The following is a 22,272-nucleotide window of genomic DNA, read 5'->3' on the forward strand; positions in this document are numbered from 1 at the left end:
ATATTTCCATTATTGCTAGAAACATACAAACATCAATTTCCATAAATGCCATTGCAAGGAGATATAAAATAAAATAAAACAAAATTTTATTTATTTATAAAATGCGGAAAAAACTTTTTCCTTACAATGCAACTTTAAATGAAAACTATGCTATTACATATTTTCTAGCAATCTATCATAACTCCTAAGTAGTAGCTTAAGAATCTGATCTTTGAACCATGCGATTGAAATCCATCTTCGCGATCAGATTCAACATACTCTTCCTTTAAGTTTCCTTCCTTTTGCTTGATCCTGCCATACATCAAAATGTATTAAGAATCTTCAAATAGGAACTTAAGAGAGTTTGATAGTGGACTTAACTGAAGCATAATCAAACTTTTTGACTTGACCTTCTCTACAATCTTTCAGGTAGTTAGGGAGGCTTCACAACCAATGCCCCTTCCTTTGGCAATAGAAACATATGGACCCTTTGGGAATGGTACACAGGACTATCTTAGACTTAGCCTTTCTCTTTACCATTTGGTCAACCGAGTTGACTATGGCCGATCCCTTTCCATTGGGAAGAGAAAGCTTGTCTGGATGTCCAATGTTACCATTGTCAATGTCCATGGTAGTTTGGGAAGTTGATCTTCTAATCAAATTTTCTTTACCAGTGCTCCAAATCATTGTTGATTCAGCAGCACCAAGCAAATAGATATGATCATTAAGGGTCATGTCATAGTCTGTTACATAGTAGTCTTTAAAGAACTCACTATGTGACCTAGGAAGTGATTGAAGAACTTAGTCAACATCTAACTTCCTCAAGAATTTGACACCCAACTCTCCCGGCTTGTCAATATGTGACTTCATCTCCAAGATATGAGCATACATAGACCTTGCTTGCCAATAGGGCCTGAGTAACCTTGAACTTGTGGGTTAGGGAGAATAATTGGAGGATGTGGAGGAGTATGATTTCCATGAGATTTGGGAAGATCGTAGTTGTTTGAAGCAAACATCTACACTGGTAGAAATTCAAGTTAGTTGATTTAAAGTCCTTAATATAACACCCAATATGAAATATTAAGGCTAGGACCCAACACAATATTTTATAACTTGGAAGATGGATGTTGTAATCCAAGCTATATAATATTTGAAGGTAGGCAAATGACGATTCACCAATTTCCACCATGAAAAATGAAATAATTTATTATGTTTTAATTGGATTTGAAACTCCTAGATCTTTTGAGATTCATTGAACTTTTCAATGTCATGTTTCAATCTCGATTGTGCCCTCTCAAGTGTTGTGATTGGGATGCCGAGGATCACAAAACAAGGTGTGAATAACCATGCAAATATACTTGGTACCCTTAATATTTATCACTTAATTGATGTGTCGGTTAACCACACATGCTCCACCGATCCTATGATAAACATTAAGTTACCCTTTGCCTACCTTGTTAAATCCAGGTTAGTGTGTCGGTTAACTACACACGCTCCACCAACGACTTAAGCAAAGTGAAAAGTGTAATTTCATGGGTTAGAACCAAATTCACATTTTTTTAAAGTAAATCCAGGTTAGTGTGCCGGTTAACCACACACGCTCCACCAGTCAAGGAAGCGGTGGGTGAGAGTAGACACCCATTAAGCTGTCATTTTATAAGCAACAACCTTATACCCCCTTACAGACCGGCTTCGTGAATGAGGCCTACTAACGGTAACACTGACTTGATCTTATACATATATATATATATATATATATATATATATATATATATATATATATAATTAACTTATAATACTATAAAGTATAAGGGTTGAATTTTAACTTTTAAAACTCTAGGGTTTAGAATTAAAGTGTGTGTGAGACTTTACAAATTCCAAAACTTGAGGGCAAGTTTTTAACTATTCAAAAGCTTTTGAGTTTCATAACCTATGAGTTTAATTATGGTTTTAACAATTTTAATGAAGAGACTCTTGAACATCCATAACGTGAAGACAAATTATGGAGTCCATAAAACTATTTATGAGAAAAAGACACTTCAATTATGTAACCTATGGTTTTTAATGGATCTTTAAAAGAAATGACTTTTGGTAATCCATAACTTGAGGACAAATTATGGACTCCATTAAAACACATTTAGATCAAGAATTAACTAACAACAATTTTCAAATAATTCCTATGATCTACCAAAACTCATAAGTGTATGAACAATCATATCAACAATTTCAAGAATTACATAAACTTGAAATTTTGATAATAACCTTGATATTGGTTTACCATAATCATTACCACATCAAAATAAGGTTTTATAAGTCCAAAACAGTTCAAGGTAATGATTCTAGACCAATTCTAGCCTTAAAATTCGAAGATATGTTGTCTGGGGGTCCAACTCATCGAGTGCATGAACCAACTCGACGAGTTGGATGAATTTATGCATGGACTCGACGAGTCCACTGTCCAGAACAGCAGAAAATCGATTTTTTCAACAATTTACATCAAGTATAAATGAAAACAAGCCTAGGCTCTGATACCACTGATGGTTTTGAGCATTCTAACACTCCTATGGTGTACATGCAACCCTATAAAACTTGGATCTATCTTTTCTCTATTATACATGCAAATATTCAATATTCCAAGGTTTTATCCTAACTAGCATAATAAGAAGAAACTATACTACAAAAGCCTTGTTAGGTAACATACCTTTTGATGTGGCTTGAAGTCTTGAACTTTAAGAGCTTAGCCCCAATAGTGTGGAAGCCTCAAGTGGAATCACAAATCACCAAAAACCCCTTGGAAACTTGAGAGAATAGTAAGCACACTAGAAATTGGCCCACTCTTGTTTACTCACACACTAGTGTCATTTCATGTGCCAAATACCTCTTTATATAGTATGGAGGATTAGGGTTACATCCATGTAAACCCTAATACCCATGACCTTTCATTTCCATAAGATCCATGGGTTAAAAACTCTATGGACTATCCATGCAAGCTTAGCCCAACCTAAATGAACTTGGCCCATGCTATATATATATATATATATATATATATATATATATATATATATATATATATATATATATATATATATATATATATATAACCTCAATTTGTGTGGGGTGGGCCCACTCTTGCACCTATATGGCTATGCTCCTGCTTCATTGATGCCTATTTGTAGTTACCTTAAAGATATTGTTGAAAATTTGATGACATTGATAACATAATCATGAACAACATATGGTTATGCTCCTTATTCGTGGACTGACATGTGAATTTAGCACATCAACAACTTTCATCAACTAAAGCTTGCCAACATTCAATATCGTCTAAAGCATATTGCAAATGGAACAACACAACATGGCTCGTGATGGTCTTTCAATCACTGCTCCCTAATTTAGACCTCGAACAACCTGATTTTAAGAAGTTATAATCACACACCATTCTTATACATATTAATAAGAGCATGAGAATCAAAGGAATCAAGGTATTATTATGTTTAAAATCCAATGTTGTACTTTAAATGATTACACATACACATACACACACACACATACACACACACACACACACACACATATATATATATATATATATATATATATATATAGTTTTACCAAATTCAAAACCATTATGAATGTGTCAACCTGTGTACTTAGTGGTTTGTAAAGGTCCCTTATTCGGAGACATGTAGTGGCAACTTGTTTCTTTACCTATTTGGTTTGGTGGCTTGGGGTTATACTCTACTATAGAGGCTTCCTCCTAGTTTTGTGGCCTCTATGGCCCAATCTTAGGTGTTACAAGACCACATACTACGAGACGCTTGCATATGTGGTATGGATTCTGACTATGGTTTCATCTTGGCTTGCCTTCATGATATGATCGCAAGTTTCAACCTCAACAAATTTTCTAATAAGGACACCACCCCCTCAAAGCTCAACATACATTGGTTAGTACCATTTTTAGCAAATTGTTGAAGGCATGGAAATAGACCATGATATGCCAGTTAGACAAAATGCAGTTTTTGAGTGTCTAAAAGCACCACCCAATATTTTCTTCTTACTATTCGTATAGATGGTCTTAGCTAACATATGTCGCCCGTGAAGTATTAGAATATCCTTAAATATCACCTTATGATCCCTTATTTCTTGTTGATGAGATATGCCTAGTTTATTGTAAAGCTTGCTTATACTCTGTTGGAGACCATGGTGTACATTGTCAAGAGCTCCTAGGTATTAAGTTCAATATGATATGGTTAGTGATGTTCTTTTTGATATATTCAGGAGGGCCGAAGTTTCGACAAAGAAAGAAGCACCTGTGAATTTCTTAACTAATTCGTTGGAATGAAGATCAACATTTAAACCGACATATATTTTGGTTTTGGGTAGATAGGAAGCAAGCATGTTTATGTGGATTTAACAGGAGTTCCCCCTAGTGGGCTTGAGGAGTGAGAGTTTCACTGTAGGGAAAATTGCTATAAAAGCAACCTTAAGTAAAATTGCCAAACACAAAAAAGCTTGTATTGATAATCAACGCGTGTTTGTACCATTTTCTTTTGATACATTTGGTTTTCTAGCAATAGAAAATGGTAGCGGTGCAGATTGTTGCCCGTTTGCTTTCCGTCTTGTTGAAATTTTCTTTTAGCGAGATAAGTTTATTATATTACAATATTATTATGGATTAAAAATTAAAATTAGGTTATCACCGAAATGCTTTGTTTTCGTCCGTTTAAAGTTAGTCAAACAAACGAACAAAAATGAACATATAAACAAATGAGTTTTTTTGTTCATATTTGTCCGTTTAATAAATTACACTGCTCATGTTCGTTCGTTTATATTCGTGAACATGTTAAACGAACATAAACGAACGGATTATAAGGTCACATATTTATTTAAATCAACGATTATAATTTTATATAACTAAAAAAAATATCTCTGAATTCACAATTTAATTAAAATCATTGATTAATAATTTTAATTTTTTACTAAGAAAATTTAATTAGTTTTAAAACCGCGGTTCCCACGGGTTATAAACTAATTTATTAAATAAACGAACTTTCTACGAACGGTTCACGGACAATCTGCTAAACGTTTGGTTCATTTACAGACTTAGATATATTAAATCACATTAATGTAACATGTTAATGACTTGTAACTTTACAACATATCATCAATGACTTTCTTAAAAAAATGCTAAAAATGTAAAAACTTTAAAGAAAAAAAATAATGTAATTATATTTCAAATTAAAATTAAAAAACATAAGATTTTTCTGAAATTTGCACAAGATATTTAACATTTTAACCCATTATTTGACATTTTTTTTATTAAACCTTATATCAGAGACATGCAGAGGTGGCAGAGCTGATTCTTCCCCATCGTATCCCTCCAAATAACAATCTTCCAATTACTCTTGTCGTATGCTATCTCATCTTTTTATAGACACAAAAATCTTTACAAAATTTTATTTTCAGTTTCTGTTTTTTTTTTTTTTTTTTTTTTTTCTTCTATCATTTGCAGCTCAACTTTATAATTTAAAAAAAAATTTACTTGTCGTTTTTAATCTACCGAAGAAATATTACTACATATCTTTTAAAAAAAAAATACTTGTCGTTTTTTGTTGAACTTAATGGTTTACTAATTAACCTATTCGTTTTCTTTTACCCTTTTGTCTTTCATATATTATTGGGTTATTTTAACGAGAGTGTGTACAAATACTTTCGTCATAAAAAATCTTTCTATTTACACTCGAGATGTCAAGCAATCTAGAATTCTCCAAGCTCATCTTTTGGACTTCTCTCTCACTTATCCTTCTACTTCACATCGGTCCTCTCTCTCTCTCTCTCTCTCTCTCTCTCTCTCTCTCTCTCTGAATTTTGCAACTAAGGAGAGAAATGTAAATGTGCAGGGAATGGAGAAAGGTGTGAAAGAAATGGTCCGAGTGTAAAGCAAACCCAAACCGGGTTCAAGAAGCCACCCACGTACACTGTTGAGGTCAAAAACACCTGCCCGACGTGCCCGGTGATTGATGTTCATGTAGAATGTGGAAACTTTTCACAAGGTCTAGTGAACCCTATGATTTTCAGAGTGTTGGGTCGAAACGATTGTGTTCTTAACAATGGTTCACCATTGGAGCCTCTTGAAGAGATGTCTTTTAAATACTCTCATACCATGTATGCATTGAAGCCTTCCACTTGGTATTATCAATGTGAGTAATTAAGAGTTGTTCGATGTATGTCAAGTATTTTGAGAAAATGTCATAAAAGATTTGTTCCATCTACTTAATCCTTTTTTCCAGATGTTTAAATCATTATTTCAAATGAAAAAAGTTCATTTTATTTCTCCACGCTATGAGATTTTTTCAATTTATTTATTTTTTTAGATCAATTTTAGTTGTAGTTTTTTTTTTTTATTATTATTTTATTGTTGGTGTATAAGTTGTTTATTCTTGTTAATTAACAAGTTCTTCAACTAACTTTGGTTTGAAAAAGCTACTACAATAGCTTTTCCAATTTTCAAGAACTGTTTTGTTTAAAAAAAACATTCAAAGATTCCTATTGTTATGATCTAAAGCATCAACAATATGAGCTTTTCTAGAGTTTTTTTAAAAGTATTTTTCAAACAAAAAAGTTCTTCGAAATTTAAAAACTATTTCCAGAGTTTTCCAAACCAAAGTTTTTTTAAGGAGTTTGTTAATTAACAAAGTCTTGGTAAAGACTTTTTCAATGTTTAGACGGGGTCTTATAGGTTTTAACTAATTATAAAAAGATAATATATTGTAGATCTTGTAAATAAGCAAATCGAAACGCATTGGAGATAAAAATGAGATTTTTCAATTTAAGTTTTTTCACTAAAAACTTATCAAAATCTATGTTAGACTAACGATTTGACGATCACATGATAATTACTGAAGGGACAATACATTTAAAATAATTTCATTTTAGTAATCAACAAATAATTTTGTATCATTTAAATATCTCAAAAAAAAAATTGTGAGGTTTAACCACTAAAGTTTAAGTTTTGTTGAATAGTTATAAACTTTCGATCGATCATAATACTTTTACCATTATATAATTTCATTAATCATGTATTCCTATTTGGATTAATTAGATGAAAATTTATTGTATCATAAGGTTTAATAGAGCAATTAATAACAAGATTAATAATACCATAGCCCTATGAACATTAAAATTACATGAACATGATATATTATGAGAACCAACCAAATGTACCAATCCAGTGATTTCATCTTTCAGTGTGATATTTGTAGAGCCTAAAACAATAAATAAAAATAATAAATAATAAATCATAAATAAATAATAAATTTCAGTAGTGATAGAATAAGAATATTCAAAAACATAAGACTCACAGTTATATTCGATCCATCCAATTTTTTGGTTTTCAAGATCATACAAAACCAGCTTATTCGAGAGTACCAAATCTGAAAAATAAAATAATAAATAAATATGGTTGTAATTTTTATTAATGTAATAATAATAATAATAATAATAATAATAATAATAATAAAGTATTTACCTCCTAATATAATTATGTCTCTTGAACTAATGGAATCCATTCCATGGTTTTGCCACCCAAAACACAAGAAATCTTCCTACAAACATATTGCTACTTATTAATTCGTTTTATAAAAAAGCTTAATGATAATAAAAATAATATATCAAGGCATAAATGGGTTAAAAGATAGAAGATACTTACATAGTTAAATAAATAATCATGAGGATAAACCTTCAAAGAAAGTGAATTTTCAAAATAAAATGTGACCTCAGGAAATCCATCATCAACACTACAATATATCAAACAAAATTATTATTATTATTATTAATACTATTTTATCGCTTTAATACAAAACAAAGGTTATGTAAAAGCCTCAATATTTACAAAAAAGACCCTTAACTTGTTAGAAAGTTTCAAAAAACACTACCTTCCAGAGAATTTAAAGCACGTATACTGGTCGTGAAGAATACTTAACCTCATATCAAACTTTCCTCCAACTATCTAAACAAAAAACTCGATAACAACAAAAATATAAATAATTAAAAAAGAAAAATGAATTAATTTATTTTTTAACTTTTAAGTCATCACCTTATTCACCAATTGCTTGTATATCACTTCTGGTAAATATGCCAACGTTGTACCACTATCTATTATTGCCTTTCTCTTTTCTACTCTTCCATATGAATCCATTGAAATATTCAGAAACTCTTTTCCAACTTCAATTCCCATTACATTTACAGTGTAATGTGGCCTATAAATTTATAAAAGCCACAAACTTTATTGAATTTCAAACAAGAATATAGATAATACTTATAAAAGAAAGATAGAAATTATCAAATTATGATATTATCACTCACTGATCTTGAATCAAATGAGTTGAATTAACTTTCGGTTGAACAACATTCCCAATTGCAAAAATCCCACCTCCATTATTATCACCATTTAAACAATGTGCAAACATTTTTTTTAATTTCCCTGAAGATGCAAGTTGTGATATTACAGATGCATTTGCTTTTCCAAATCCAAGAATCCCATCGAGTGCTTCTGAAGAAGAACCTAGGTTGCCAGATTGTGTAGCACCACACCTGATTATAAACAATCATATTACAAAAGAATTAAGAAATATCAACAATGATAAAAGATTAAAGATGAAGATCATGTACCCAAAAACAACACTTCCATTTGCAAGCTTAGTTTCGAAGTCACCTGACACACTGTCATATTGAACAACATCTTTGACAAAGTAACCAATACTGTCACTTCCATCTTCGTAAGTCTCTGTATACAGACAGGATACATTGCCTTTGCAACCACCAACTTTTCCACCATTGATGTCTACACAAAACTCTTCATGACATGTCACAGGTCTTCCAGTAAATGAATCATTTGGATTGTAGAGTGTAAGGTCCAGCTGTAAATCATGTTTAGAAGCTATGAGGATGAAAGAAGAAATCTAGAATCAAATTGAATCATATACCCCATTATAGCCTTTCTCAGGGCATCCTTGGCATTGTATGCAATTGATCCACATTATGTCACTTCCTGTATCTACTTGCACATAGTATTCATTTGGTGGTGTTCCGATTCCGATTTTGGTATAGTAAAGCCTGTGACAATTAGGGTTACGTATCACATTCATGAAAGTATAATGTGAATCATAAACTGAATGTAGACCTCGTTTTTGAAATCGATTCTTATGAGTTATATCAATTGTTGTTATCGATCAGTATGGAACTTAGAATACACCTGTATACAAGCCCTAGTTCTGAATAAACTTCAAAATCGTTTTCTGAAATTCGAATTTCATATTCGATCAAGGAAACTCGAAATGAATAAAGCATGATTACAGTCTTAGGAGATACAATACACGATAAAAGCAGAGATAGAGTGTATACATACCCAACCGCATCAGGACGACTGGTTCCACCTAGAGGGAGGTCGACGCCGGAGGCTAGCATTTGAAGGTGACGGAGACTATCATGAGCTTTGAGAACGCTAAGTGACCGATCCTTCTTTGAGAATTTGGAATTCACGCTGAAAACTGCACCGCGGAAATTACGATTCTCACTTGCAACCAATGAAATGGAGATTGAAGCGACGAATAGTAAGGAGACGAAGCTAGAAACAGCGATGACAGCCATGATATTGAATACGATTTTATCGTTCACTAACCACGCTATGGAGACAATTGAGCATGAAAATGAAATCAAAGGCAAATCTAGGACGCCAACGACGGCGGCGCGGTAGGGATGACGCCGGAGAGACTTGGAAGGACGCAAGTCCCAGTGACACTCAGAGCCCAAGACTCTTGAACTTCCTCTTTACGTCGAGTTCCACTGCAATAAAATATAAATATATTTAGTTATCTTGGATGTCTTTGAGCGAATGAAATAAGTCAATAAGTATACATGAAGTGTCCCATTGAACTTTGTTAGAATATAAAATTTGTTGGCACAAAAACTCTAAACAAAAGTCCAAAGAGTATATAATAATTAAAGAAGTATTCCAACCGGATACTCTTATGGTTTCATTGATCACTAGTGAGATTGTGAGAAAGAAACAAACGTTAAAAACAATTTTGTGAAGGTAAACTTAAAAGAGAACACAAGCATTCGTCCGATGCTCCTCCTCATATGCACTCAAGAGGGGGATAAGCATCATGGCCGGCCTTACATTATAAAAAATTAAGCAAGGGCTTAGGGCCTCCAATTGTAAAGGGCCCCGGTTTTCAAAAATCGGTGGAACCGACGACACTTCAATTTCCACAAAACGCGATCGATTTCCACAAAACACAACTTTTTTTTTCTAGTGTTCTTCTTCTTCAACCCCTTCTCCATTCTTTCATTCTAGATTTCGATTGTCTGATTCGATAAATGCCTTGGTGGTAGACTAAGTACTGAAACGCAGCCAACGCTCGGTAGCCTTTTGCAGTTTTGCCTTCTTGTTTTTCTCTGATTCTTGATTTCGATCGTCATCACCATCTCTATTGGTATTGTTTAACCCTTCATAAATTTAGGTTTATTTTTATGAAATAATTATATTTCTGATTGTAGATTCTAATTTTTAATCCTTTTTTGTTATTAGAACTTTTTTGAGTGTACTCTAGATTGGTCATTGGTGTAGGATGACCATCAACACACTCCTTCTTCTCCCTCCTATTTACTAGTTGTTCTTGGCATCATTCTGATAGAGGATTTAAGGTACCTAATTAGTCACTATCTTGTACTAATTTTTTCCCGAATATAGCAGCTATGTGCTTGTCCTAAGTTCACCAATCACCATTACAGGTGTGTATAATCTATGTTAAATTGTCAATATGTGTGTTGAATCTATATATATGTGTGTCATTGTGTGCTCGGTTGGCTTTGAAGCATCAACCAAGAAGAGGGAAACCAACCAAGTTGAAAATTTGTTAAGGATTTTGATTCATAAGAAACCTAATTTAGATTTTTATTTTGATTTGTAGGTTAATTCTCATGTCCTCTTTTATCTTTTTTGATTACTGAATATATACTATAGAATCAAGGCGTCGAGGTTAGGCCTTCATGGTTGGAACAGGCCAATAACAAACTTGAGTTTTCACATTTGAGTTTTCAATTATCGTGTATTCTCAGGTATTGCATTAATCCATAATCTGAAAATCTATTACTTCCGGTTTAACTTTAGAAACTTTTTGGTTTATTATTACGGGTCTCAAGCCTATATAAAAGAGTTGGGTTTATAACATTAATATAGTAAAGACCCAAGGGCCTCAATTTTTGACTCGCTTAGAGCCCCGAAACTGGTTGAGCCGTCCCTGATAAGCATACATCATAATACAATTCTTGTTCACAACTTTGGTGCATGATAAATGTCATTTAGGTAGCTCGGAGAGGTTCCTAAGTCCAATAGCTTTGACATGTTTTTGGAATGAAAACTTTGGCGTTGACTTGGTGAATAAGTTTGCATGATTCTTCTCTAATCCAATATGTTGCAATTTAATCTTTTGGATTGCTTGTTGCTCATGTGTAAAGAACAATTTTGGCAAGATGCGCTTAGTGTATTCCCTTTTGATATAATCATGTTTTACTTGATCAATAACAACAATGTTATCTGAATATATGATAACTAGTTCATTAGGATCATAAGCTAAATCACATGTACTTCAAATATGACAAATTATAGCTCGAAGCCATATACGGTCTCTAGTTGCCTCATAGAGTACAAGTAGTTTGGAGTGATTCATTGAAGCATCAACTAGATAAGTACCTTGTATCGGCATAACCAACGAAGGTCATGCTATTTCGAATATTATTTGGGGTAGATCCACTCGAAGACACGTATGGATAGAATAAGCTCATATCCATAATACCTTTAAGGAAATGAACAAAATGGAAAAGTTAGCCAAGACTTATGTCAAGGAGATAGTCTGGCTACACTGCGTACTGACATCCATCATCTCAGATAGAGATAGCTGATTTATATCCCGGTTCTGGCAAACAATGCAACGGGCATTAGGAACGTAACTCGATATGAATACAACCTATCACCCGTAGACAGATGGTCAAAGCGAAAGGACCATACAAACTTTGGATGATATACTCAGATCATATGTAATAGACTTTAGAGATGATTAGGATACTCACTTACCATTGGTTGAGTTCTCCTATAAAAAAGTTATCATAGGAGTATAAAGGTTGCACCATTGGAATCACTTTAGGGAAGAAAGTGTCATTCACCGTCATGTTAGGTAGAAGTTGGTGATACCCAATTACCAAATAAACACGCACGTAACACTTTACTAACCCGAATGGAGATTATTCATGAAACCACCGAGAATATCGTCAAAATTAAGGAACGATTAAGAATGGCTCGTGATCATCAAAAGAAATATATTGACTTTCAACAAAAACCACCTGAATTTAAAGTTTTAGATAGAGTCATGCTAAGAGTATCTCTCCATGGAAAGAAGTTATAAGATTTGGCAAGAGGGGAAAACTCAACCCGAGATACATAGGACTTTTTGAGATCCTTGACAACATAGGCCCATTAGCCCACCGACTCGCTCTGCCCTAAGAGCTCAAAAACATGCACAATGTTTTCCATGTGTTGAACCTTAAGAAATGTCTCTCTAAAGACACGCTAGTTGTCCTCTCGACGAAATCCAGATTCACATAAAACATAACTTCGTCGAGGAACCAATCGAGATCATGGATCGCGAAGTCAAGAGGATTAAACAAAGTTGCATTCCCATAGTCAAGGTATGATGGAACTCTTAGTGAAGACCGGAGTACACATGGGAACGCGAAGATCAAATGAGGAGCAAGTATCCCCATTTATTTGAAAACACCCCAACTACACGTTAGATTTTTGCATAAAATGTAACATCCTGTTTTCTGCCATTTATGGGCCATGGGTCGGAACTCGATTGTGTAAGGATTTGGGCCTTAAGGAGGAAAAGTTTAGTCCTTGTGGAAGGTGGTAAGGTTGGTTAAGATATTTAACCCTTGAATTGTGTTTTGGGTCGAAGGGTAGAAAGGGAAAAGTCATAGGTTGGGTTCTTGCATGAAATATGGATTTTTGTTCGAGAAGTTTTTAGTCCAAGATAGCTAGATGATATTGTAGATCTCTTTAATACCTTTCCATGGATATAAAGATCGCCGAAAAGGAAGTTGAAACAAAGAAGTTATGATTGTTTGAAGTTGGCAAGCATTTGGGGGGAATCTAAGCTCACAATGTGAGCAATTGGAGCTTACGACGTGAGAACCGATTAAACATAAATGTTGATTTTAACTATCATCACGATGTGACCATTGGGGGTTCACGACATGAGACCTGTTCACCCCTAGCCCACAGAGTTTTAGGGTTTTCAACATATAAGGGATGGTTTCATGTTTGTAGGGCATTTTATGAGCCTCCATCATGTCTAGATCATCTTAAGAGAAACCCTATACTCCCTTTCACCATTTTGAGCCTACCCTCTCCTCTTCCACCCATTTTATGAAGATCTTGGTGCATTTCTAGCTTAAAGAAGAAGAGAAGAAGAAGAAATAAGTACTCTAGTAGCGGAGTGGGCAAAGTATCATCACCATCACCATCTTTTCCTACGTTTGTACCTTTGTAAGTATCAAGGCTCCAAATTTATTACTTATTATGGATAGATTTAGAGTTTTGTCCATCATATCCATGTTATTTCATGCTTGAGTGAAGTAAATCCATAAAGTTAGCAACTTTATGGATTCTAAGAGTCCTTAGATCATAAAATAGTTCAAATATGAAAGATGGTATGGATTTGAGTCATGCATGAAAGATTGAAACTCATTTCTTCACTTTTGACCTAGAAAGAGGTTGTAATGTTGTATCATGCATGGTGCATGCATGACCATAAAGGAAACATTTTTATGGACATTAGGAGCCCCTTTATCTTCTGGGTGAAATGGGTTCAAGGACTTAATCGATTAAGGACTTAAAATGGTAACCTTTAGCCATAGACAATGCTCACAATCTGAGATGCAAGATCTCACGATGTGAGATTCGAGGAGCCCCCGTTTTCTGTTAAAATCATTAAAGCTCAAGACGTGAGGAAGAGTGCTCACATCGTGATGACAACTCATGTGAAATCTTTAACTGAGTTGACTAGGTTAGACTGAGTCGAGTTGGAATCGGACCAAGAACGTTGTCACGACGTGACCAAGGCCTAGTCACGATGTAAGTATCAACTAATGGAAATGTTGACAATTGACTATGACCTTGACCAGGGTTGAACAAGTTTGACTTAAGGATATTCTGGGTATTTTGGAATGTGTTGAGAATTGGTCATTTGGTTGGATAGGTGACGGTTAGAGCAGAGATTCGGAGTTGGGACCTCATCAGCCATGGTTCAGACTGTGAGGTGAGTCTTCCTCACTATACTTTCGGGTCGAAGGCACCAAGGCTACCCATTGGATTGATATCCTGTTTTACCGTATGTTGTTATGCTATAGTGATTTGTTAGATTTGTATCCTATTTTATAGGATGTTGTTATGTGGTAGTGATCTGTAGATCTGCCTGTTTGTCTGTTGGCTGATTATATGTTTATTTTTTTATGTAAATCAACATATTATGAGTTATGGTTGAGGCTTTACTGCTTTGTGCATGAGTCAACAGACCGAGGGGCATTCCAAGCCGATGGTTGATTGGGCCTAAGGGTATTCCATCCCGAGGATGATTGGACCATTTTTATATTGGCATTCCAACCCGATGGTTGATAGGGCCTAAGGGTATTCCATCCCGAGGATGATTGGACTACTGTATACTGGCATTCCAACCTAGGGTATTCCATCCCGAGGATGACTCGACCCGGAGGTTGACTAGGCATGGGGTATTCCAACCTGATGGTTTATTGGACCTGACATGCTTGTTTGTATATGTTATCTGTTAGTGTGGTGGTATTTTGGGGAAAACTCACTAAGCTTTGTGCTTACAGTTTTAGTTTATGGTTTCAGGTACTTCAGAGGATCATGGGAAAGCAAAGGTATGATCGTGCACAACTTCCTGTTTTTATGGCTTTGGGTCTTAGGAAAAATCTAATTTTGAAATAATGTTTTGGAACAATGACTCTTCTATAAAAAACGATGAGAGGATGTGACAACCCAGGAAATGCATCAACATCCGCCGTTAATATTTAACGATAGAACGTAAAAATGTAATAAGGAAAACCTTGTAACCATCTGGTATATGTTAATATATTCGAATTTGTCGTCCTTAATTATGTCAACCTTTAGGCTAAAAAATGAGTACCCAAAACGCCGCATCACTCTGAGAGAAGGTTAGCATATTTATACTCCTTAAGCCACCACGATTCCATAAATATAAATTTTGCAAGAATCTCACTCAATATGGGTGAGATATGACATTTATAGTAAATAAATATATACTGTACTTAAAAAGTTACAACGATAAAAACTACAAGGATAATGGTTGACTTTTAGAAAAATTCACCAACTAGGAAATCGTAGTCCTACTTAAAGTATGAATTATTAGGCAAGGAACGCCTAAGACGGAAGCCGTACGAGAGAGTTGTGATTTTTATAAAATCATAATGGTAATAAAAAATAGCCAAAAATTGAAAGTAAAAACTAGACAAAATGACCAAAAGGAAAGTTTTCAAACGACAAGACCTACACAGATATGTAAGATACATTGAGATTGAAGTTCGTATGCGGGAGTTACAATATTTCAAAGTTGAATTTTTACCGTCACGGGATCTCGCGCGCAGTGCAATGCGCGCATATGACATTCGATACGTCTTGATACGGAGTGACGTGGCACACAGAAAAAATGACATGTGGCAGCATCCTGCGGTTCACGAGCAATTGCACGGTACGCACTCCAAAACTTGCTATAAATAGCAAGCTTCGACAGATTAGTTCCTCATCCCACACACTTATTCTCTCTCTGCATCAATTCGCGTTCCACTGCACATAGCGCCTCTCGAAGTGTTGACTTGTGGTTCTACCCTACCGCAACGTTCTCATAACTCACAGATGAGTTCATGGCCCCATTTTCCAAACCATTTTGGGGAGAATAGATGTTTAAAATACAACTTCACATAGTTATTATTAATTGTAGTTAGAAAATTATGCTCATGACAATAGGATGATATTATGCCTAGTAGATACTCTACCAAACTTTTTAGCTAATATTATGCCTAGTTGTTATAATTAATCACAATGATAGATAAGATCATCCCTAGTTGGTACGATGTCCAATTGCCAGGAAACGTTGATGCTCGATTCGTTATTATAGTCTAACACCATAACTTTTTTTTAAAAAAAATTCATTTTAAAATCACATAATTCTCATAACACATTTCACAAAAATCTCATTTATTTAATTTACAAAATGCAACTCCATAATTGTTTGATTAATAATCCAGGATCCTCAAACATAACTCTTTCTCTGGTGTGAACAATCAAGCCGGTGCCTTCCAGCAATCTTGAGAAAAACCTGAAACACATATCACATAACACGGTAAGCACGAAGCTTAGTGACTTCCCCAAAACACCACACATATCTCATTAGCCTCTCATGGCTATACTCAGATAAGACCCTCCAGTCAATGTGTCTCAGTGGGACCCTCTGGTCCTAAAACTTGGGTGGACCCTCCGGTCCTAACTCACTAAGCTCAGAATAATACACAACATAAATCACAAAGACATAATGCATGATATCACAATACTCAATATAAGCACATAAGACCCTCCGGTCACACAAAGGTTACCACTCTAGGTAAAGTATAGTGAGAAGACTCGCCTCGAATGTTGAACGGCTCCTATAGATGCTGCTGCCGTACCGGCCTCTAACACTGGACCAAAATCCACAATTACCCAATTAAGATCTAAGTCCAAATCCTCACTCTTTAGGTTTAAAGGTAGTCCACTAACTAGCCCATTAAAAACCTAAAACTCATTGGGCCCACCAAGGCCCAATAATGAATGGACTCTCCCGAGGCCCAACTCTCAAGTCCAAGCGACAAGCCCAAGATAAGGGCCCATGGCATATATATAATATTTCTCTGCTCAATATCTCTGGTACACAAGCCTAAACTCCAGGCCCAACACTTAAGGACCAAAATAAGGCTTAGCCCAAAAGTCCACAGTGAGGTTACGTGGGGTGTACCTCCCTTGGTACGCTCAGCGTACTCACGAATCCAGATTGGCCATCGAGGACACTTAGTCAGTATGCGGGGCATACTGGAATTACGCTCAGCGTACATCCATGATTGTTTTTCCTTCTACTTTGGTCTTAAACCATTAAGACATTAACTCAAATCCCAGATCTGGACTCCCTAATGGCTCTTACTCCATAAAGCTTGTGACTTCAAGCCTTTGCATGGATGATAAGATCACAAACACATAAAAATCTTACTCTCTTAACTCAAAATGCTCATATCTCCTGCATGGTTTGATTCCAACGTCCAGGTCTCGATTTTTATGACACTACACCACTAAATATGCTTAAAGGGATTGATCATAGTCTCTGGATCTCAATATCTCATAAAGTCTCCAACTTTTGGGACAAACCCCTAAAATACTCTACTAAGATGAACAAATCAAAAGAGTGAGAAAGCTTGAAGCTTTATAACTCTATATGAAGCTCCCAACATAGATATGCTTAAATCCAAGGGCCTGGACTCTCACTCCTTCTTCTCCAAAGCTTCTTCTTCACTCCAAGAACACACAAAAACACTCAAAGGTTCTCAAATGCACTCACAAGCTCTATAAACGAGGGTTAAGGGTTTAAGAGGGTTTTTTATCTGAGGATGGTCGCCAGGAATGAGGCCATCTTATTCTTTATATAGGGACACCCCCTCATTTAGGGTTTTCACTCTGTGCCTAGTACGCCCAGCGTACTAGGTGGCTCCGCTTAAAAGTCACGCACATAAGTACGCTAAGCGTACACACACGTATGCCTAGCGTACTCAGCTGCCAACTTTCTTAATATAGGGACTTATCCTGCCAAAACTTCAAACTTTCATAGCTTCCTCGATATAACTCCGTTTCCAATGAACCTCATATCCACAGAAAGGTGAAGAGATGCCCTACGCTCCTAGCAATTCATCGCAACCCTGAGGCTTCCTCATGTCCAGGTTGCAGCCCACGAACCCTAGTCACGGACGATCCGAAACAGGATGTTACAATTCTCCCCCACTTGAATTAGTTTTTTCCCTCGAAATCGCTCCTTATCAACACATAGATCGAACCTAACAACCTGAGAAGCACCATCAAAAGGACCACATATCATACAACAATCTAATTCAAAGGCACCTGAACCCAACAGGAATTCTCGACCCTGAAGAAGGAAAGACCCTTCTACCGCTGCGGTTCTCGATCTTACTCTCCAGAACTTGAAAACTCTAGTGGTATGTCTCCCTGCCAGACCACCCTCGCAAAATATCATCATGGTAATCTCTCATCGAATAACAGACTCTAAGAATACTCTACCAACTCTGTTTCTCTAATCGATCCCGGTCGTGACTCAAAAGGAACGGAAAGGTCAAATCCCACTAAGGACCCACCGCCTGAACAACTATCACAACTCTTCTGAAGGAATGATCCTCAAAACTCTGACCTCAGACACAAGAAAATGGTCAAGCTAGCTCGAAACCTCTGACACCCTAATCATAAGCCCCAGTTCCTCTCAAATTGAAACCCATATACTAAACCAGAACCTCATCTTGCCAACTCAATACACGATAATCCCTCCTCAACTCAGGATACAACAATCCTCGACTATCATGGAGACCCTAGTATCGCCCCTGGTCCGACAATTTGGTTCCCAAAGACTCAAGTGGTAAAGCTACCCAAGCCTAAGAACTCCTCTGCGTCATTCTCTGACTAGTGAATACCACAGCTCCCCGCAGAACAATATTCACTCTTATAGACTCCTGAGTGCTACGGTCCCCCCCTGTAATCTTAAGACGCTCCTTTATTGACTCACGAATGCTATGGCTCCCCGCAGACTTACGACACCCTCTCAGTGACTCATGAATGCTACGGCTCCCCACAGTATCACAACACTCATTCACTAACCAGTGAATACTATGGCTCCCTGCAGTATCACCACACTCTCTCGCTGACTAGTGAGTACCATGGCTCCCCACAGTATCACAACACTCTTTCGCCAACCAGCGAATACTACGGCTCCACGCTGTATCACAACACTCTCTCGCTGACTAGTGAGTACTACGACTCCGCGTAGTACCGCGACACTCTCTCCCACTGACTCATGGATGCTACGGCTCCTCGTATTCTCACAACACTCTCTCGCTCACCGACTCACCATGGGCTCACTCCATGGTTTCTCTTGATAATCTCAAGCAATTACTCCCACCCAGATCCACTTACTCTCTCTTATCACCCCATAATCTCATCATCAAGTCATCACTACACTGAGATCACCAACTTATGCTCCATAGCTCATCATAGATAGGTGCTTACACCCACCCAACTTATGCACCACCATTCCTGATGCAAGTCCTCGAAGGAAAGGCACTAGTCTCAGCACAGATACACCCTTAGACAGTCCCACTCCGGCGACAATTAACTAACAAGTTCCCACTAGAACAAAAGTCACTAGGTACTCCACTCGTCATCCCATAACTTGAGTGTCAACATGACCAAAAATTAGGACACCGTACTCGGGTACCTCGGTACACCAACACAACATCTCACGAGTCTTTCCCCAACCACTGATCTTCCACTTACGCAACTCAAAACCTCAAAATACTCCCATCTCACAAATTGAAACACGAAGGAATCGTCAATGACTGAAAACATGCTGACGAAAATCCAAAGCTCCACCCTCTACTGATCACCACCCATATGCAACTACTCATACCAACTCTGAAATTGGTTGACAAAACAATTGTTTCCCCTCTTGGATTATAGATCACAATCTATACCTATACCCGCAAATCTCAGCTATTGAACCCTGAACTCAGCGACCCAACCACCTCGAACTCAACATTTTCAATCCCGAAAAATCCTTAGCACAATAAATTCTCTGACCAATGGCCACCTACCATGGATTCACTCATCCTTTTTTAAACACATACTCATACATCATCCCGCCTTGCACTTCACCTCGTCCACCAATAACTTAGGTCTCATGTATCCGCATGGAAGATCTCCATAACCAGTTCTCTAACCGCACTTGAACGGATCATTGATCCTCTCAATAGAATACCCAGTTCTCCCCCACTCAGGGTTTGAACCATCACCAATTAGCATACTAACAATCTATTCCATATACTGTTTCACCGCGTATATCACACTTGACTCTTGGAGCATACCATGTAATCATTTCAATGATCTTCCCGATGGAAACCAAGCAACTCCAAATATCCCGAAACTTAAACAAAAATCTCATAATCCTCCCAATGTGACTGCCTCTAGACATCTCGAAGCCTCAGACCGACACACCGCCAGATACCCCAACTGTTCCGAATTAGTCCTGATTCTCAACCTGGAAATAATGCACTATCGCGCACCTCATATCTGATTCATCGAACAACCTCCCATTGTGGGATTCATCATAAAAGCAAGAGACCTCACCCTCACAGTCGATACAAAACGTAGACAACGAGGGCCACCACCCCGATATAATACTCTTAATCACCTGGAACTGCTGCTAAAAGTATGCCTCCCTCAATAAGGCACATCCTTGTTGTTCTCTTCCATCTTAGTCCCACTAATAACTCTCTCATGGTATACGAAATACCTCGCAGCAAACATACTGCTCAAATACCCTAGTGAAAAAGGTTGCAACCCTATGCTACCCCACGAGTTTTACCTCCAAACTCTGAAACCAGAAACTCGTAATCTCTTTTGCTTCTCCCAGGAAACGGGGATAGCACAACTTTCATCACATAAGGTGACGTCTCATCTATCGGTTGATTGCTCAACTCAGACCGCGATCCTCCATTAAGCATCATTTCTACTCATCCATGAGTCTTACGACTCCAGCTGGCATCTCACCAATGATATCCCTCCGGTCTCACAAAGTTTACCACTATATGTAAAGTATAGTGAGAAGACTCACCTCGGATGATGAACAGCTCCTATAGATGTTGCTACCGCACCGGCCTCTAACACTGGACCAAAATCCACAATTACCCAATTAAGATCTAAGTCCAAATCCTCACTCTTTAGGTCTAAAGGTAGTCCACTAACTAGCCCATCAAAAACCTAAAACTCATTACGCCCACCAAGGCCCAATAATGAATGGGCTCTCCTGAGGCCCAACTCTCAAGTCCAAGCGACAAGCCCAAAACAAGGGTACAAGGCATATATAAAATATTTCCCTACTCAAAATCTCTAGTACACAATCCCAAACTCCAGGCCCGACACTTAAGGCCCAAAATGAGACTTAGCCCAAAAGTCCACAAAGAGGTTATACGGGGCATACCTCCCTTGGTACGCTCAACGTACTCACGAATCTAGATTAGCCATCATGGACACTTGGTCGGTACGCGGGGCGTACTGGAATTATGCTCAGCGTACATCCATGATTGTTTTTACTTCTCCTTTGGTCTTAACCCATTAAGACATTAACTCAAATCCCAGATCTGGACTCCCTAATGGCTCTTACTCCATAAAGATTGTGACTTCAAGACTTTGCATGGCTGATAAGGTCACAGACACATAAAAATCTTACTCTCTTAACTCAAAATGCTCATATCTCCTGCATGGTTTGATTCCAACGTCCAGGTCTTGATTTTTATGACAATACACCACTAAATACACTTAAAGGGATTGATCATAGTCTCTGGAGCTCAATATCTCATAAAGTCTCCGACTTTTGGGACAAAACCCTAAAATACTCTACTAAGATGCACAAATTAAAAGAGTGAGAAAGCTTTAAGCTTTATACCTCTATATGAAGCTCCCAACATAGATATTCTCAAATCCAAGGGCCTGGACTCTCACTCCTTCTTCTCCAAAGCTTCTTCTTCACTCCAAGAACACACAAAAACACTCAAAGGCTCTCAAATGCATTCACAAGCTCTATGAACGAAGGTTAAGGGTTTAAGGGGGTTTGTTATCTGAGGATGGTGGCCAGGAATAAGGCCATCTTATTCTTTATATAGGGACACCCCCTCATTTAGGATTTTCACTCTGTGCCTAGTACGCCCATCGTACTAGGTGGTTCCACTTAAAAGTCACACACATGAGTATGCTACGCGTACACACACATACGCCCAGCGTACTCAACTACCAACTTTCTCAATATAGGGACTTATCCTGCCAAAACTTCAAACTTC

The 22,272-nt window shown here is 36.9% G+C and overlaps 1 protein-coding gene and 1 long non-coding RNA gene across 2 annotated transcripts; one reads left to right on the top strand and one right to left on the bottom strand.

Annotated features, from left to right (window-relative positions):
* Positions 1–5,474: 5,474 nt before the first annotated feature.
* Positions 5,475–6,317, top strand: LOC145069924 (uncharacterized). The gene is made up of 2 exons (XR_013689736.1): positions 5,475–5,797; positions 5,880–6,317. It is a non-coding gene; the product is annotated as an uncharacterized LOC145069924 (long non-coding RNA).
* Positions 6,318–7,082: 765 nt separating this feature from the next.
* LOC145094694 (aspartic proteinase 36-like) lies at positions 7,083–9,816 on the bottom strand. Its single transcript, XM_079032783.1, has 10 exons — positions 9,386–9,816; positions 8,964–9,093; positions 8,650–8,897; positions 8,344–8,571; positions 8,075–8,237; positions 7,914–7,987; positions 7,688–7,775; positions 7,508–7,583; positions 7,341–7,412; positions 7,083–7,244 (listed from the first exon to the last, which is right to left on the bottom strand). The coding sequence occupies exons 1-10, from the start codon at positions 9,625–9,627 to the stop codon at positions 7,090–7,092; spliced, it is 1,476 nt and encodes a 491-aa protein (XP_078888909.1). The 5' UTR covers positions 9,628–9,816; the 3' UTR covers positions 7,083–7,089.
* Between the last annotated feature and the right edge of the window lie 12,456 nt (positions 9,817–22,272).

The sequence above is a fragment of the Lactuca serriola genome, chromosome 1 (genome assembly GCF_051521515.1).
Source record: "Lactuca serriola cultivar US96UC23 chromosome 1, Lser_US96UC23_V15, whole genome shotgun sequence".
NCBI classification, from domain to species: Eukaryota; Viridiplantae; Streptophyta; class Magnoliopsida; order Asterales; family Asteraceae; genus Lactuca; species Lactuca serriola.

What these genes read in the sequence shown, in the direction of transcription:
- LOC145094694 (XM_079032783.1), bottom strand. Translation starts at nt 9,627, where the DNA reads ATGGCTGTCATCGCTGTTTCTAGCTTCGTCTCCTTACTATTCGTCGCT. An exon ending in ATGATTATTTATTTAACTAT is followed by an intron (nt 7,584 to 7,687) that starts GTAAGTATCTTC and finishes ATATGTTTGTAG; the next exon opens with GAAGATTTCTTGTGTTTTGG. An exon ending in AGACATAATTATATTAGGAG is followed by an intron (nt 7,413 to 7,507) that starts GTAAATACTTTA and finishes TTTATTTTTCAG; the next exon opens with ATTTGGTACTCTCGAATAAG.